Source organism: Pan paniscus, chromosome 18, assembly GCF_029289425.2.
Source record: "Pan paniscus chromosome 18, NHGRI_mPanPan1-v2.0_pri, whole genome shotgun sequence".
Lineage (NCBI taxonomy): Eukaryota > Metazoa > Chordata > Mammalia > Primates > Hominidae > Pan > Pan paniscus.
Genome location: NC_073267.2, coordinates 7,851,133 through 7,869,974, shown reverse-complemented (window position 1 = coordinate 7,869,974; position 18,842 = coordinate 7,851,133). Strand labels below are relative to the sequence as shown.

General features: G+C 41.9%; 1 protein-coding gene across 35 annotated transcripts in view; it reads right to left on the bottom strand.

Moving 5' to 3' along the window:
- The window catches only part of RBFOX1 (RNA binding fox-1 homolog 1), a 2,479,284-nt gene that overhangs the window by 376,596 nt on the left and 2,083,846 nt on the right, over positions 1–18,842 (bottom strand). The window contains exon 1 of one of the 35 annotated variants that reach the window (XM_063598338.1): positions 8,113–9,416. The exons of the other annotated variants lie outside the window; for them this stretch is intronic. Within the exon in view, the coding sequence (XP_063454408.1) occupies positions 8,113–8,163 (51 nt within the window). The 5' untranslated portion in view covers positions 8,164–9,416. Of the gene's footprint in view, positions 1–8,112; positions 9,417–18,842 lie in introns of those variants that run through there. 35 annotated transcript variants of the gene reach the window in all.

Sequence of the window (18,842 nt, the reverse complement as noted above, 5' to 3'; positions counted from 1 at the left end):
GCATTACGTTTATTTTATTTTATTTTTTTTTTGAGACGGAGTCTCGCTCTGTCGCCCAGGCTGGAGTGCAGTGGCGCGATCTCGGCTCACTGCAAGCTCCGCCTCCCGGGTTCACGCCATTCTCCTGCCTCAGCCTCCCGAGTAGCTGGGACTACAGGCGCCCGCTACCACGCCCGGCTAATTTTTTGTATTTTTAGTAGAGACGGGGTTTCACCGTGTTAGCCAGGATGGTCTCGATCTCCTGACCTCGTGATCCGCCCGCCTCGGTCTCCCAAAGTGCTGGGATTACAGGCGTGAGCCACCGCGCCCGGCCTGCATTACGTTTATTATAAAAATAAATTGAGATCCTAAATCTAAGTGTTTAGCACAGAGCCTGGCACATGACAATATTGTGTTCAACAATCATTACCTGTCATTTCCTCCCTCTGACTTCATTATAGTCTTATAGTTGGGGTTTACCTACTAGTTCTTCCACTAGATTGTGAACCCACAGTTTAGTGGCTATGACTGTCACTTTTGTTATAGGTTGAGTATGCAGTGAATGGATAACTGAAGGAACGAATGCATGATGAAGTGAATATGGCTCTGTTTACACCATCAACCATCCAGGAAAATAATCTGCTGACTCATCATCTGTCAGACCTGGATGAGATGAGAACGATTTGTCCAATAGTGAAAGTGACTTGGCCATGTGTGGTCCAAGGGCATATCTATGAGGTAGACACCTAGATTGAGGGGTGAGGGTCCACACTTGCAGCCCAGAGCCAACACATTAGACCCAAACACTAACCAAATAGCCTAACCAGTTACAAAGCTGTTGTTTTGGTTATGTCATTTGGCCATGGTCCATGGCTTGGCTAAGACCTCTCAGTAGCTTCTGGACTCGAGGCTGACTTGGGCAAGTGACTGAGGCTCCTGTGTTACCAGGTCAGACAACTCACTAATCATTCACTCCAGCCATCACTAGAAATTCAGAAACAAGTAGTGTTAAGTAGTACATTGGTTCTTCTTATCCAAAGATATCAACATCGGGATCTCTATCAAGGGGGAAAGCAGCCAATATTTGTACAATGCACTTGGGAATACTACTCTTATCCTTTCCTCTCTGCTTTTTCTGCACATGAAACAGTCCAGACAGGTTCAGCTGAATTCTCCATAGTCATTCTGTCATTCTCTACATGGCTGGAGGGAAAAACTCTCTATTTGGCTACACACAACAAGTTTAGACATAAAATAATGGGTTCAGGAGATCCAATATGGTAAAGATTCTGATTTTCCTAGAGGAGGAAGGGTAGGGCGGATGATAACTATCAATTATTGCTTGGAATAAAATATCCTGTATGAGTAACTTTCCTAAAGCTATCAGTAAATACCTCCATCCACTGCCTTTGCAGGATTAGGTGGATGCCGTCTTAAAGTCTGGCACAGCAAATGACTGGTAAATCACTTGTTTTGTGTTTTTTTTTTCTTTATCTGAGGCGACTAAAACAGGGCGATGCTGGTCTGAATTTTCAAAATGACTCTTGAAAATATTATGAAAAGGGAGCACTCTGCCACAAAATCTCTTGAGGTTGGAAAGACCTTGAAAAGTAATCTCCAACTATAATACAACAATCCTTCCAAGTGGACACTATGGACTCTGTTTCAACATCTCCAGTCACAGAGAAATTACTCCCAGTGACGGAGTACACATGGTTTATTTTGGCTCATTTTAACATCTTGCCAATGACATATTTAGGTGGTGATAGAACCTTAATTCCCTAGAGGAAATACTTTGCCTCCTGAGTGAGGAAGAAACCCATAAGGTCAAGAAACTAGTGAGCAAGTGGAGTCTGCAGCAATGCAGAACAGCTGGCAGCAGAAACATCGGCTCAGAGCTGAGCATGTGTGAGTGATACAGTTTTTTCTCCCTTTGCACTGCCCCTTCTCCCCTTGCAAATATTACTGCACTGGGGTGATTTTAGTTTCTTGATGCCAAAGGGTAAATAACATGGGCTGTCTCAGTAAATCATAAGTAAAGCTAGTTTCTCTCTGTGCGTTAGCTTTCCAGTGCATTCCACAGCAGTGAGAAAGAAAGGAGGTAACACATATCACAGCAGCTGGTCTAGAGGCTCCTCACTAAACTGCTCTCCTAACTTATGGGTAACTAGTTACCAGAGGTGTCGCTTGGAAAAACAAAGTATGATCAGGCTAAGATTTACAAGTAAAATCACTTGTTCTTTCCAAAAATAACTGGCTATGTTTCTCAAATGCTCTGCAAAGGAGGAAGAAATAGGGCCTCCCCAATTTCTCAGCTGGCCCTTGCATCTTCTCATCTATCACTGGGGTAATACGTCCAGAGTGGCATTTCGTAATGACAGCAACATTCCAACAAATCGATAGTTATTTAATTCCCAACAAGCTCTCGAGTCCATTAAACCTGATTACATTCACCCATTTCAGTGGGTGCCGTTATTTTTCCTACACCGGCACTTAATCTATAACAGGAACTTATGAGAACTTTCAAAAGCAATTTCAGCATCAATCAGCATAGAGTGAAGGCCACGATTTGCTTGTAATTATTTATCAGATGGGGCGGCAGAGGGTCTGACAAAGCTCCAACAGCCGACCTTCACCCCACGTTTCCAGTAGCAGCAAGAGGCCTGTTAACTTTCTAAGTTGCCACTGAGCCCTACTTCAGAAACGGTAACCTCATCGTACCAGCCTGTGTATACCAGGGAAGACGCAACAAGTTCCACGCTGCAAAAGACCGTTCTCCAGATGACCCATTTGTTTATAACACGTAATACAGAGAAAAGCTTCCAAACAGAGGAACGGCCATAAATCCAGAAAAAGAGAATGTTTTGTTGTTACTTGGAATCACCCCCAAATGACTCTAATCACCCAGGTTCGTACACTTAACAAAAGGTAACAGCAAAGTTCAGAAGAGGTAGGGGGAAAAGTGACCAGAATCCTTTCCAGAAATTGTAATTAATGAGCTAGGGTATCATATAATTTTTAACTATGAGGGGCTGGAGAGGACAGAGGGAGGCACAGGAGTAAAGGTGAAAGGACGTACCTAAATATATTTTGTTTTCCTTTTCTGTAGAAAGGAGACACAGAATTTATTGCAAAGGGATGATTATACTCAAAAAACTAATTATAACAACAAAAAGCCACCTTGGATTTCTATGATCTGTGGGTTCTATCGCTAGTGGATGTTAGCTTTCAACGGAGAACTTCAGACATATACACAGAAGGCAATACCTGCTTGCAAAGAAAACCTTATGATGAGGGGGGAAAAAAAGGTCCCCAATTTTTTATTGGTAGATTAATCCTCTCTGCACAGAATTAAAAGCCTTCAAAGTAAAACCAACACACATATCAACCCTCCACTTTCTTGCCATCATTAAGATGTACACATCTGGCAAGGGATTCCTAGAATAATCTCTGAGCTTCATAAATTACCCATCAATAGAGTGTTCCTTCTTGCCTCAGTGCCACCACTCAAATTCAGGTGGGGAGAGCCTTCTCTGAAAACAGACAATCCGTGTGGAGGCGTCCTATGAATTAATGCATATTTCATGCTCCTTTCATTTCCTGGGTTAAAGCTCTTAACTGAGTCACCTCATGATAAGTTACTTTGTCTCATGATCTGCTCTGGGAGACTGAGTCCCTCAGAAAGCTGAGAAGGAGAGCAAATCCTTTGCCCCGTGGTCAACCTCCTGAAGCTAAGACATGAATGTTAAATAGCAGTCAGATCAATACAAGCAAATATAGCTCAACTACACCATTTATTCAGCCATGAGAGATGTCGATAGCTAGATTAGGGTGATCCATCTTTTTGATTTCCTACTGTCTTCTCACTGACTATGCGAGGGCTTTTTCCTGTATTAAAAGTGTTTGCTTTCTCAACCATAAAAATTCCAATTATTACTCTGAGCACTCTGGAGTTAAGTTGCTGGCTGGCAGAGGCCTTGAATTACCTGAATCAGTCCAGGGAGGTAAGGAGCTGCCGGTACAATCATAGGCACGCCATAGGGATGCAGGAGAACTCCTTGAGACGCCAACATGCTTTACGTAGAGTTATTATTCCCTCTGAAGCTCAACACATCAATGGAGAGTTAGGGGGAAATCTATAGACCCAACTTCTTCCGAACTACAAAGCTGGGAGCCAAATCCCTTCTGTCAGGAGCCAAGCACTCATCAACGCCGGGAGAGGAAAGAAAGAAAATCCGCATCAGCAACTCTTAATGTGAAAGTTTTCTTCCCAGACGACGAAGAGACACAGCAGCTGCAAAGTTGAAGCTACCAAAATGGAAGGTGCTATTTTGGGAACAGCTTGCCTAACATGACTAACCAAATACTCTTCATTAATTTAGTTCTCAGAGAGAGAGAGAGATAGAGAGAGAGACCAAGAGACCAAGTGACAGAGGGAACCAGGCTATGAGATATAAGCTCATCCTACTGAATTTGGCCAAAAGAGCAAGGGATGGGGTCTACATGGGATTTTTAGGGAAAAATAAACTGAGAAATGTAAATTAATGTGATTATCGCCTCCGAGTTAAAACTCAAATCCAGCAGGTTAATGTGGGCAACGTTTGGTACTGATAGAAAAAAAGTAAGAAGATATTCAGTCTAGTTTTCCTCCCACTCTCTCTCTGATTTCAAATTTAAAGTGGCAATTTGTAAATAATAAGATGAAACTACCAGCCAGCTTATATTTGCACAATGTGTGCTATGCAGAGAGACAGAGTTACATTATTTACACATGTTATGTAATTTCATTCTCACAACAAGTCTCTGAAGTCAGTACTATTATCAGTCCCATATAACAAATGGGAAACAGGGCTGATACTAGTTAAATGGTTTGCTCATGGTCACATAGCTCGTACAAGGCAGTGCGAAGCTACAAACACATTCCAGAGCCCGATTCCTAAGCACAACACTGTTTTCACTGCTGTATTTGAGTCTGTATTAACATTTTCTATGCTTTTTATTTTGTGTTTTTAAAGACATTCTTTATTTTGAGCTTTCAACTGTGATATATTAATATGCAATACATTAACAAGAGATGTCTTCTTGTTCTCAGAGTTTCAAGGCATAGCTAACAAGCACCAAAACTATGGATAAAAAATACATTCAAGCACAGATTTGAAATCTTTCTGGTGTTTGAAAATACCCAAGCAATCATTTGGGATATGTTACATAGTAGCAGATAAATTCCTAGGGGATTACATGAATTGGAATTAATTCCAACTGAATTAATTAATATATTAATTAATATAATTGGAATTATACTGACTTGGGTGTCAGTATAATCACTAGCTGTGTGATCTTGAACAAGTTACTTAGCCTCTCTGAACCCTGTTCACTCATTTGGAAAACTGAGATAATAATAGTCCCTACTTCAAAAGGCTGTGTTATCATTAAATGAAGTCCTAGAACCATATCATGATGTGTGCAGTACCGGCAGCTATTACCCACTTTTATCATGTATTCCCTGTTTTCCTGATGATTGGTACAGACACATCTTTGGTTTCAGATTGAAGGCTTTGACTTGAGACTGAAGGCTCAGATAACATTCAAATTGTCAGTCTTCTAATCTTCATATTAGAAAGACATGTGGGTGTGTGTAGTTCCACAATTTTGAAAGCAATAATATGAAGTTCTGATGAAGTGAATCCACTCAAATAATGCCCAAGTCCCAGGAATCACTGAAAATCACCTTCAAAACGAAACATTCACTGGCCACATTCCACTTCTCACTCTAAACAGGACACTTGATATAGATTTTGTTGAAACTGGGAGAGAGCTTCAAACACCGCCAAACATATCCAACTATTGGCGTTTTCTAAATCCAAATGTCAATTCCTCCACTTTCAGATAGCCAAGGTGTTTTTACACTACACTAATTTTAGTTGCTTGATTTAGCTGCATAATTACATTTCTAGATAACGACGGCGGACAGGGTTTGGCAGAGAATTCAATTATTTAAGGCTGAATTTTGGCCATCTTGACAAGGTTTCTCTGTAATTGATTCTCATGCATCAAAGTGGCCACGTTGTACAATTCAAAAAGCTCCCATAACAGCTGCGCACTGACCCCTCTTACTCAACAGCCCGATACTGTTTCTAACTTTAGCTTTTGACGATGACTTTCAACACCACATTTCTGAGAAGTTACTGGGGAGGACAGAAGCATCACTGTGAGACGGACGTGTCTCTCCCGTCTGCTTTCCTTTAGCAATCAACAGTAGGGGAGAGCTCTTACTTACTTAGGTAAGGCCTGTGTCAGATCAAATTGTCTCTTTAGTGTTGTAAAATAGAAAGACCACTGGACCAGAAGGCAGGAGACTTAATTCCATCATTTAGGCAAGAAATTTACACATTTAGACTCTTAGTTTCCTGAGCATAGAAGAGAGGTAACTATATCCACTTACTCTTAATCAAGAATGCTTCAATAAGCAAACTTGAGGAGGAGGTAGCTGGAAACTGCAGAGAAGATAGTGATCCATTGTATTTATGTAACTTTCTCTCTCTCTCTCTCTCTACACACACACACACACACACACACACACACACACACACACACAGAGCTCTCCATATTCTCTGGTTCCACATCCATAGATTCAACCAACCTCAGATCTAAAACAGAAGAAAAAAAAAAAACACCTCTGCACCTGCACTGAACATATACAGACTGTTTGTTCTTGTCATTATTTCCTAAACAATAGAGTATAACAATGATTTACACAGCATTTACATTGTATTAGGCTTCATAAGTAATCTAAAGATGATTTAATATATATACGGGAAGATGTGCATAGGTTATATGCAAATCCTAGGCCATTTTATATCAGGGACTGAGCATCTGCAGATTTTGGTATCTGAGGGGAGGTCCTGGAACCAATCTCCCACCATATTGAGGGATGACTGTATATATAATGGCATTTCAGGCCATGACAAATTGGATATATCATGCTAGTCACATCAGATTATATTATAATGTTATACTTTTCTGTACCTTTTCTATGTTTAGATACAATCACCTACAGTATTCAGTACAAGATTGCCTGACCAGTTTCTCAGAACATACCCAGTGCCAATTGTTAAGGGATACGTGACTGTGTGTATATATGCTTATATATAAAAGAATCTGCTGATTTTAGTAGGATAGAAATAAGAGATATATTACATACAGGATAGAGATATATAGTTATAGCTTGTGCCGGGGATATTTTCTGTTTTCTTCTTAAGAACGCCATGATACAATAACCTTTTGCTGTTCTTGAGTAACAAATATCTTCCTTATCTTGTGTGAAAATAAGGGCTGTCCCTCCCACCTTCAGTCGCGATCACCGTTACTCACACATTCTCTGATTCTGATTTTGTATTTATATATTATTGTCCTGTATGATTGCGGTACTTATGTTTTTGAAGTTGTATTGACTTCAACCTCGTTCAAAACCTTCCACTAATCATAAAGCCTGTCAATAAATAACAACTACTAAACAAAACCTCTTTTTCTTAACATAGGTTCTGCTTTCCCAAATGGGAAGCACCTAGTATTGCTGAGCTGTGATTCTTCCTTCTTGGAGCCTCCTCTGGAAGGTCGACACTATGTCATGTGTCTTTCCATTCCCCAGTGGCAGTGCACATAGTTCATGGCAAATGTCGGGCTACTCAACATCTATTGTGTGGTATTAAGCTCATGGTGTAATGCAGGAACTTTAAATAGTAGAAGAAACAGCAAGGTGAAAGGAGAGTGGGGCAGTTCTGGTAGTGGCTAAGAAACAGGCAGATCCCTGAAACATAATGAAGTCAAATAAAGAGCCGTGTATTGCCATCTGCTCTGCCCATCATGGGCAGGGAATGGTAAATGTTTTTCTGTAAACACTCAGATAATAAATATTTTAGGTGTTGCAGAACTTACAATCTCTGCTGCAACTGCTCAAAATTCTGCTGTTGTAGCGTGAAAAAGCATCCATTGACAATACACCAAAGAAGGATTGTGGCCATGTTCCTGTAATACTGTATTTACTAAATTCCTATCATTTTTACAGGTCACAAAATATTATTCTTTTTTTAAAAAAAATTTCCAGCCAGTTATAAGTGCAAACACCATTCTTACCTCGAAGATTATACAAAAACAGGCAATGGTCCAGGTTGGGCTCACAGCCATGGTTTGCTAACCCTTAATCTAGGGTATGTATTTTATCCAAGAAGTCAGACTTCAAGACAATGGCAAATATTCGCTCCTTTGCTGTTCCTTTCTGCTTCCCCACTATCTTCTTCTCTCTCCTAATGCTTCCTTGGTGCCAGTTCTGCTCATTTTCCCTGTGCCAGAGATTTCCATCAAGGATTTTGCTTTTTCTTAGCCAGGCTTTGATAGTTCAATCTCATCCCTCCACCTAAAAAAAAAAAAAAATTCTTCCATCTATCTCCACCTTCCATGATGACATTTCCTTCTTAGGTATTAACTCCTCTTTTCCTGTTCTAGATAAAGGCATTTTAGCTCTGTCTGTCAGATACTGCATCTCCCTTCCCGGATCTTCTTTTTTTTTTTTTTTTTTTTTTTTTTGAGACAGAGTCTCGCTCTGTCACTGCATCTCCCTTCCCGGATCTTCTTTTTTTTTTTTTTTTTTTGAGACAGAGTCTCGCTCTGTCCCAGGCTAGAGTGCAATGGCATGATCTCAGCTCACTGCAACCTCTGCAACCCGAATTCAAGCTAGTCTTCTGCTTCAGCCTTCCTAGTAGCTGGGATTACAGGGACCCGCCACCACGCCTGCCTAATTTTTGTATTTTTAGTAGAGACAGGGTTTCACCATGTTGGCCAGGATTGTCTTGAACTCCTGACCTCATGATCTACCTGCCTCAGCCTCCCAAAGTGCTGGGATTACAGCCATGAGCCACCGCACCCAGACCCTCCTTTCCCAGATCTTAACAGCTAACATAAGCTGGGCACAGTGGTGCACACCTGAGTCTCCGCTACTCTGTAGGCTGAGGCAGCAGCATCACTTGAGCCCAGGAGTTTGACACCAGACTAACAAAGAGAGCCAACATAAGTGACTGGCCCTTCTGAGTGGTAGCTACTCAAAGTTTAGAGGTCAATTAAAGAGAAGGAAGAAACAGAAGTGTTGGCTATGACTGGAAGATGAGAAACAGGGGGTATCTAGAGAAGACCAATTCCTGCCTCATGGATTCTGTTGGCCAACAGAGCAACCTGCAGCCGTGGGGACCAAGTCCAGTCCACAGAAGGGGATGATGATGATCATGATAATGATTTGTCTGCACAGTGTAAAAAAAAAAAAAGGCAATATTGTTTAATGGGGGCATCTCATATAAAATCTAGATTTATGCTATCTCTTGAAACACTGGAAGATCTAGGCATGTTGAGCCACATTTCTTTGTACCAATAATCATATCTGTGAAAAAGCTGCCTCTCCCACAGGTCAGGAGCTCACTGTAGGATCAACTCTACCATTCTTTGCTTTCTAAAAACCTATCTAAAAAGAAGCTGTCAGTTGCCATTTGTTGACTATCAAAACAGAACGAAACAAAATGCATAAAACAGAGTGTTTCCCTGATCCTATCATCATATTTCTTATCTTTTGGATATTGACAATGTTTATTTCAAAATACAGATTTGAGCAGATTACGTAATTACTCACACAATCACTCACTTTGTTTCCAGACAAAAGTGGGTAATGGAAAATTTCCTACAGCGTCTGAGGCCCTTCATAATATTCCTCACTTTACCCTGTCCAAATTCATCCTCCGATACAAATTTTCCGTTTTTCTACAAATCACTCTTTTCTTCAAACCACATTGGCAAATTGTCTTTGCCAAATACCTCTGTGAATCCACTTTTCCATTTAAACTTGCCTGCTATGCAGAAATACCCTTCCTTCCTCTCTTCCTTTCTTCCTTTTAGATCAACCTTGCTGGCCTAAGTCAAATGTTCCATGACAGCTTCTGCAAAGTTGTCCCTGCCACCCCAGACAGAACTAAGTGCACCATTACCTTCGTCCGAAAGTCATTTCAGCATTGCGTTTGGTTCAGAGACTGCCCACACCATATCACGACTCTTTTACTAGTGATCACACTTTTGAGAAGGAAGATTGGCTCAAATAAGGAAGTATGCCATTTCTTCTTGCTCACCCAATGACTAAAATGGCCACTAGCAAATGAAGTTTTCCCAAATCCTTCCAGAAATGACTGACTGAAGAAGTGTGAGGAAGGCGGAGGGGCTGCCAAGGGCCCCCAGACCACTGAGAGCTACCTATGTTTCCAAGGTCATCACAAGTGACCTGAGGGCATCACAATAGTAGGAAAAGCCTGCATTTCAAAGTTGGAGAGGCTGGGTTTGGATCTTGGGCATCTGGGCTCTGTCGCCCTTTTATGTTTCTGATTAAGGACAATAAACTCATCCTTGAGCCCTACTCCCATCAGGGCTAAGATGGTATAACACCTGTACCCTCTCATAAATGCATTACAGCAGTGAAATGACATGCTGAAGGTGGGTGTTCCTGGTGCTTGGAAGGCATCCAGAAAGTGCTAGTTAATTTTAATTCATTCTTCAGAATGTTTTCAATGTACCCATTCAAAATTGTTTTTTAATCTCTCTGCTCATCATGGCAGCTCTGTCTGTCTTCAGTGCCCCACCAACACTCCATACAGATGTTGCTGTTCGAGCTTCCATTCTATTATCCCCCCAGTAAAACTGCTTATATATACATCCCATCCTTCCACAAGCAGCCATATGCCAGGTCTTCCCAGCACTACCTCCTGCTCCAATCCCAGCACTCATGATCTATGGGGCTGAGATTCTGAAACATCAGCAGTGATTTGCCCTGGGATGGTAAAGGCCTAGCTGGCATTCTCACACAGGTGTGCTTCCATTCTATCCCCTCCACCACCTCCTCAATCACTTTGTTTTCCTGCCATTCACACAGGACTGGGCACAGAGTAGTTGCTCAATAAGTATTTGAGAATGATCTGTTACCTGTGGGATGAGACAGAGGCGCAGGGAGTCCAAGTGACTTGTCCAAGGTTAAACAACAGAATATGTGCCTGGTCAGTTACCAAGAGTCAGGTTTCCCTACATGCCTGTAATACCTGCTGAGTCATCAAGAATGATGACACTAGGGTATCAGCTTGAACCAGAATTGAGAAATGACACTCACTGCCAGACATGCATTCAAACTCCATCCAGCGTAGGTGAGAAGAGAACATGGAAAAGCATTACCTAGCATGGACCGCAAGAAAAATTCCCTGAGATGCTACATAATATTTAGAATACCAAGGACTAACAAATGAATTCCCAGTGAAGGAGAGGATGGCTACAAAAGGGCTGTCAATGTGACACCCAAGTCACAACCGCATCAAATTATCAAGATGGGAATATAGGAAAAGCTTCCATAGACTGTGGACAGGATACACCAGACCATCAACCAACCTCTCTCCAGATTACAACCACCCCCATTGGAAATCACAGTGGAGGACTAATCTAGCAAAAAAAGACACCCAGAGAAGAGAAGTCACATCTCCCCACTTAGAGACTGCTTTCAGTTAGTGTATGCAAATGAGCTGTTCCATGGGAAGTTCTTATGAGAATGACAAGTATGTACTAAGCATATGTTATTCTTGTGGCATTACATTCTCTCACCTCCTGGCAACTTCTTACCATGCCTGGCTCCCTTGTTGCAAGCACCATAGCATAGTAGTTAAGAGCTCACATTAAACCACACAGACCACATTAAAAGCCCAGTTCCTACCAGTTATCAGCTGTGTGTTCCTGTGCACATCACTTAACCTCTCTGTGCCTCAGATTTATTATCTGCGAAATAAGAATATCATAAGTAGCCATAACACATGGAGTGGTCCAGAGATTTAAATAAGTACAGTATACTGCAGTGTTTAGCTCAGAGGCTCATAGCAAACACTCAGTAAATGGCTGTTGATAGTTGTCATAGTGACAACAGAATTAGCAGCTGGTTGGAGGATCAAGCCAGGGATATCAAAACTCTTCCTCCCTTCAACCGCTAATTGCTCAAATGAAAGCGTGCTAACAAATGCAACTTGTGAAGTGCCTTCTTGTTGAAGAGCTTACCTCCTTCTTCTATGTTCCAAACAAAAAACTAAGACCCAGGAATTAACAAAGGATAGGTATATGGCTTCTGTAAATGGAAAATGCAATTTTTGAAACCAAAACAGTAAAAAGGATATCAAGTTCAATTTATGGTTTTTAGGGATGATGAAGATGGTACCTTTAAATCAGAAGTAACTTAAAGAATCCAGGGCCCTGGGTTACTCTAACCAGCAGTACTAACCACATCTCTAAAAATGGTTATGGAGATGCACAAAGAAAATTCCAGTAGGTTTTGTAAGTGAGGAGCCTGCTGATAGTCATTACAAACTCAAACCCCCAGTGGTTCAGGCAGCACCATGCTCCTCTTGGTTCATTAAGCGCTTCCTGACCTGATTCTCCTCTGAAAGCCAGACTGACTGGCTGAATGAGCAAATCTAAGAATATCAACCCTGCACATCATCTCTGCTGAGATCAACAATGCTTCAGGAACCGACCTCTGACCTGTCTGGGGATGAATGGCAACTGGGTTTGAGAATTTGTTGACCTTGCTTGAGGCAAACAAATACCCCCTGAGGCCTCTCAGAAGGGGGGAGGATGCAGCTACTCTGCTAGACTTTTCTTTGTGCACTCTCTACATCTTCTGCCTTCTGTGCTCCAGGTCCCTACAGGAGCTGGACACAGAGGCCACTCCTAACAGCACAGGTCTCCAGGACTGGTAAATGAGGATTTTTGTACTAATTCCATTCAGTTGCTGAACTGGCTGAACCACCTGAGCTTTCTGGGTATTATTTTCCCTTTAGAAACTAAGTGTGCTGGACTGGCATCTTGCAAGGCATACTTTGCATGGATAGAAGGCTCATCAGATGGCTCATTGTAAAAAGGACACCATGGTCAAATGAGTTGGAGAAATTCAGCTTGCCCTCTCTTCCTCTTGGGAATTCATGATGACTATTAGCATATAAAAGCACCTGAGAAGTCCTGTAAAGAAGAAAACAAAACAAAACAAAACAAAAACCTGCTGGATCTTGTTTGATCCAGACTTTCCAAAACTGATTTGATGACCAACACACCATCCATCCATCCACCCACTCATCATCCACCCATCCATCTACCCACCCACCCACTCACCATTCATTTTGCTATCTATTGGATTATCTGCTTTTTGAGAATTATGTATCAGCCCTGTGCTAGGCTTTTGGCTTCTTCTCTTCTTCATTCCTTCCTCCTACATCTTCATCTTCTTCATCATCACTAACAGAGTCACTACCACTTATTCAATGCTTACTATGTGCCAGACACAGTACTCATTTCGTTGTATCTGTTATCTCAGTTTATCCCCTCTTCATTCCTATGAAGTAGAGTCTGTTCCATTTACTACATTAGTAACAAGAACACTGAGACCATGAGAGGGGAAGTGAATTGGCCAAGGCCGTAAAGTTAGTCAAACACAGAGCTATACCCATGAACTGAGAGGTTACAAAACTACGAAACTCCCTTGTGCTAAATACTATAAGAAGGCTTTCTTTTTTTTGAATGCGATATGGATTAATATACTCTGAGAAATGGTGGCTTGGTTTTTTAGAAAATTATTTTATTTATTTATTGAGACAGCGTCTCACTCTGTTACCCAGGCTGGAAGGCAGTGGCATGATCATAGCTCACTGCAGCCTCCAACTCCTGGGCTCAAACAATCCTCCTGCCTCAGACTCCTGAAAACCTGGGACTACAGGTGCATACCACCACGTCTGGCAATTTTTAAACTTTTTTTCAGAGATGGGGGTCTCGCTGTGTTGCCAGGCAGGTCTTGTACTCCTGGGCTCAAGTGATCCTCCCACCTCAGCCTCCCAAAGTCCTGGGATTACAGGCATGAGCCATGTGCCTAGTCTTAGCTTGGACATTTTAACTCAAGCTGAGTGGTTTCTTCATCTCCTTTACTCTCCACCCCTCAGTCAATCTCAACCATCCCAACAGTCATTAGAGGTAAAGGAATACAAATCCAAAGAGCAGAGAGAGGAGGAGAAGACTTTGATGGCTGGAGAAGAGCTGACCTACACCACCCACCACTGAGTCTTCAGGAAGTGGGGAAATGCCTCCCAAGCAAGAGAAAGTCCGAGGCACATGGAAATGGGCTAATCACCAGGGAACACCAGGGAAGAATAACCAATGGAGTAGAAAACAGAAGGGGAAGGAACGCAGGAGGAGCACAGATAAAGACATTATTAGGTTGCCCTTTCTTTGTGAAGCTGAGGCATCATCTCCACCTCAAGGGCTGATTTCTCCTTGGCTTTTTCCCATACCATTGCGCCTCTTCTAGGGGTGAAACTGTGGTACCTCAATCTTATTTTTGATGCATGAACCACTCTGAAATTGGACCACTCTGAATTGTGCCCTCATCCCAGAAAACTGCACACGTAACTCCCCAAATATTCCCCATCATTGTAGGGAGTTGATGGCTCTTGTGAAATTCACCAAAGGACTCCAGAGGAGCTTCTGACTGTCCATCAGATTTCCAAGTAGGTAGCAAGATGTGCTGTACTTTCTACTAAGGGCAGGCATGGGTAAAGTCAAAATCCCTTAAGGCTGGCTCATATTAACAGCTTGGATGGCTGTTCTCACGTGAAATCACGTTGACGTGTTTACTAGCACTGTGACTTTGATGCTATGAACCTGCCAGTCAGCATTCACCACAGCTTGGCAGGGGGCAGGTTTTCAAGGTGGCAAGAAGGTCAAACAACATGGGGCAGGTGCTAAGGCACCCCATATTGTAAAAGCAAGTCTGTGCTTAAGAAGTGCAAAACACATCTTTCATTCCCTTGTCCGATAACTAGCAGTCATCTCAGAACAGGAGATGGCTTCTCTCTGCTGAAGCTTTTTTCTCCAGCTTCAGACCAGGGGAAAAAAAATGTTATGAGACCAATGAATGGGTATTAGCCATCACTGGGAACCCACCAAATATAGCACTGGAGGAGAAAAGGAGGTAGCAGATAAACCTGTGTTTTCAGAGACTATACAGCCTAGTTTTGCAGACAATACAGAGATGTGAGGGACCCAGAACCAAGCTGTGCCAAGCTGTGCAGCTGAACCTCTCATTGGAGAGGATTAGCCAAGGGGCTGACTGCTGCAAGATGGTTTCTCTGCGATGTCATGGCCAGGCAGCTGGTGGCAACAGAGAGCCTCTGACAGGTGGGATTTTCAACTTCCCAGATTAGCAGTGTCCTTGTGGGACACCCTGGGGACATCAAAAGAGGAACCACCCTGAGTGACCTCATTTCCTTTCTGGCTCTTACATGACAATCTATTTTAAAATATTTTAAAATAAACTATATATGCCATTTATTATTTGCCAGACATCTTCTAACCCCTTTGTGTATTAACTCACTTAATCTTCACAACTATCCTATAAGGTAAATCCTATGACTATCTTCATATTACTGTGAGGAAAATAAGACACAGAGTGGTTAAGTAACTTGCCCAAAATCACACGGCTTGTGAAGGGTAAATCTGGCCCCATTCATAATCCCATGTTATGCTGCCTTTCCATGTATTTCACGTTTGTTTTTTTTTTTTAATATATTTCTCTGGGACAGGCATGGTGGCTCACGCCTGTAATCCCAGCACTTTGGGAGGCCGAGGAGGGTGTATCACTTGAGGTCAGGAGCTCAAGAACAGCCTGACCAACATGGTGAAACCCTGTCTCTATAAAAAACACAAGAAATTAGCCGGGCATGGTGGCATACACCTGTAATCCCAGCTACTTGGGAGGCTGACGCAGGACAATCGCTTTAACCCAGGAGCCAGAGGTTGTAGTGAGATGAGATTGCACCACTGCACTCCAGCCTGCGCAGCAAGAGCAAAACACCATCTCGCCATCTCAAAAAACAAACAAACAATATATGTATATGTATACGTATATGTATATGTATATGTACATGTACATGTATAGATAGATAGATAGATAGATAGATAGATAGATAGATAGATAGATAATTTCTCTGGTCTCCAGTTTACTAATAAAAAGTACTTATTTTTATCATAATAGCAATGTATCATATTGATCAGGAACTCAGCTATTGAAGCCATAAGAAGTTTGGGTCCAAATTTGGGCTCTGAAAATCCCTGGCTGTTTTTCCCCGGGCAAGTTACTTAACCTTTCTGAACCTCAATTAATTCCCTTATAAATTTGGGGCAATAACACTCCCCTTACAGGGTTGTTGTGGGGTTGCTCTAAGTAATATAACCACATACTTAAAATATTCCTTGGGCGTGCACCCATTTATAAGTGTTTGAGCTTTATTCATGGTGTTTCTTACAATCACATCTGTTTATATCTCAATTAGAATGCTGAGCGTTTAAATGATGATTCACTTACTACCGATTGACCTTCAATTATCCCAGTTTCATGAATCAACAAATCCCCATTTTTGCTTAAGCTAGTTTGAATTGGGTGTCTATCCATTAAAACTAATAAATTCTGGACTAGTACAAAAGTGGTTGTAAGATTAGTGCATACAGCACTAATCACAATAGCAAAGACATGGAATCAACACAAATGCCCATCAAAGATAGACTGGATAAAGAAAATGTGGTACATACCCACCATGGAATACTATGCAGCCATAAAAAAGGATGAGATCATGTCTTTTGCAGGGACGTGGATGGAGCTGGAAGCCATTAACCTGAGCAAACTAACACAAGATCAGAAAACCAGACACTCCATGTTCTCACTCACAAGTGGGAGCTGAATAATGAGAACACATGGATACAGGGAGGGAAACAACATACACTGGGGCCTGTTGGGGGGTGGTGGGGGAAGGGAGAGCATCAGGATAAATAGCTGTTGCACATAGGGCTTAATACCTAGGCGATGGGTTGATAGGTGCAGAAAACCACCACATCACACGTTTACCTATGTGATAAACCTGCACGTCTTGCACATGTATCCTGCAACTTACAATAAAATTAATTTTTTTAAGAAAAGGTAACTTTCAAAAAAACAGATTAATGCATACATATACATACACTTGCATAAAAGGCAGTCCTAGAAGATATGTTCTGCTTAATTTTTTAACAAACCCTTTCCTAGGTCTCACTATGTGCCAAACACAATTCTAAGCACTCCAACACTTTGACTCATCCAGTCTTTTAACAAGTCCTTGGTATTGGTACTCATAATAGCCCCATTCTACAAATGAGGGTATTAGAACTCAGAGGCCTTACATCATTCATGGCAACTTGAGCAGGGAGGGCCTGCAGTCAAAGCCACACCTGCCTGATCCCAAATCCTACTTCCTTTCCTCTGCCTGCTTCACATGACCAAGAATGTTGATGTAATTGCTAAGTAAGGAATCCTGGAAATCTACTAAGGAGCTGGCACCGACACTCAGGTGCCCACATTCTAAATCTCGCCTCGATGCTGAAATCTCTTCTGAGGCCCAGGAAAAGCATGGTGGGTGGTGAACAAGAATTCCAAAATATCCTTCCAGAGAAATCCCACTGCTGCAGAGCCATGCCAAACAGATTGTACAGTCTCCAAACTATATTCAGACCCAGACATACAAACACTGACCTGAAATCAACCTACCACCCTCCACGTCTTCTTTTTAAATAATGTTTGGCAGACAAGAATTGTTTGCCTCTTCTACAGATGCTTGTAAACTTATTGAGCTGCTTAGGCACTAATTTTTCTACACGCCCACCTATCATAGGTCTGGACTCAACATGTCAGCATTCCATTAAATATTTACCACATTCATTTACATCTCCCCCAGCAATATTGAATAGAGCTCAACGTGGAAATTCACAGACTCCAGGGTGGCCATTTGTTTTTAGGATTACTGCACAGACCTCACCTCCTTGGAGATTCCCTGGCTGGCCTCAAAGATGAATGCTTCTTTTAGGACCAAAATAGAACAAAGGGACAAAAGGGAACTGAAGGATTTAAAATTAGGATAAAAAAACAAAGAAAGAAGAAAAAAATTGGCACTGGAGTTAGCCTGCCTAAACCATCTAAAACTTACCAATGATGCCCAACTTCTAGTGCGGTTCATCCCACATGTTCCCATACTCCCACTGGGACCTAACATTTGCAGGCGCTATTTATCATTCTGGCTAGTGGTGTGCTCATCTGCCTACCTCGCTAAGCAGCCTTCGTTGTTATTTTTATAATTACTGGGAGTCTTTTTCATGTTGCACTCTGCCAGAACTTCGGCTCACCACACACCTGTTCTACGCAGAACACATGGAGAGATGGGGGGTGGGTCTGGTGGTTGAGAGAAGGCAAAGACAGCCTTTTCAGCCTGCTATAAAAAGCAAAATCAAGAATAAAGCAGAAGTCCAGAAGCCACTAGGTACCTTTTTGTTAAAAGCTGTATTCTGCACTGACACTTTATTTAACAAACGCTATGTCTAAGAGTTTGTTTATAGGAACGCTATTCTGATTTTAACAAACATTAAATTATTTAGTCTTCATAATGACAATGAATATCATCATCCCCATCTCACAGATGAGACAATTAAAACAAAGAAAGGTTAAATAATTTGCCCAATGGTGCAAAGTTGGTAAGTGGTAGACTTGAACCAAATCTGAATCCAGGTACTTATGTGTGAAACTATTCTACCATGCTGCATCTAACCAGAATCACTCTCATCACCAAACATCATCACCACCACCACCACCGCCGCAACTACCACCATCAGCACTGTCACGACCACCACCAGAGCCGCCAGCACCACCAGCACTACCACCATTACTATCACCAACACTACCATCC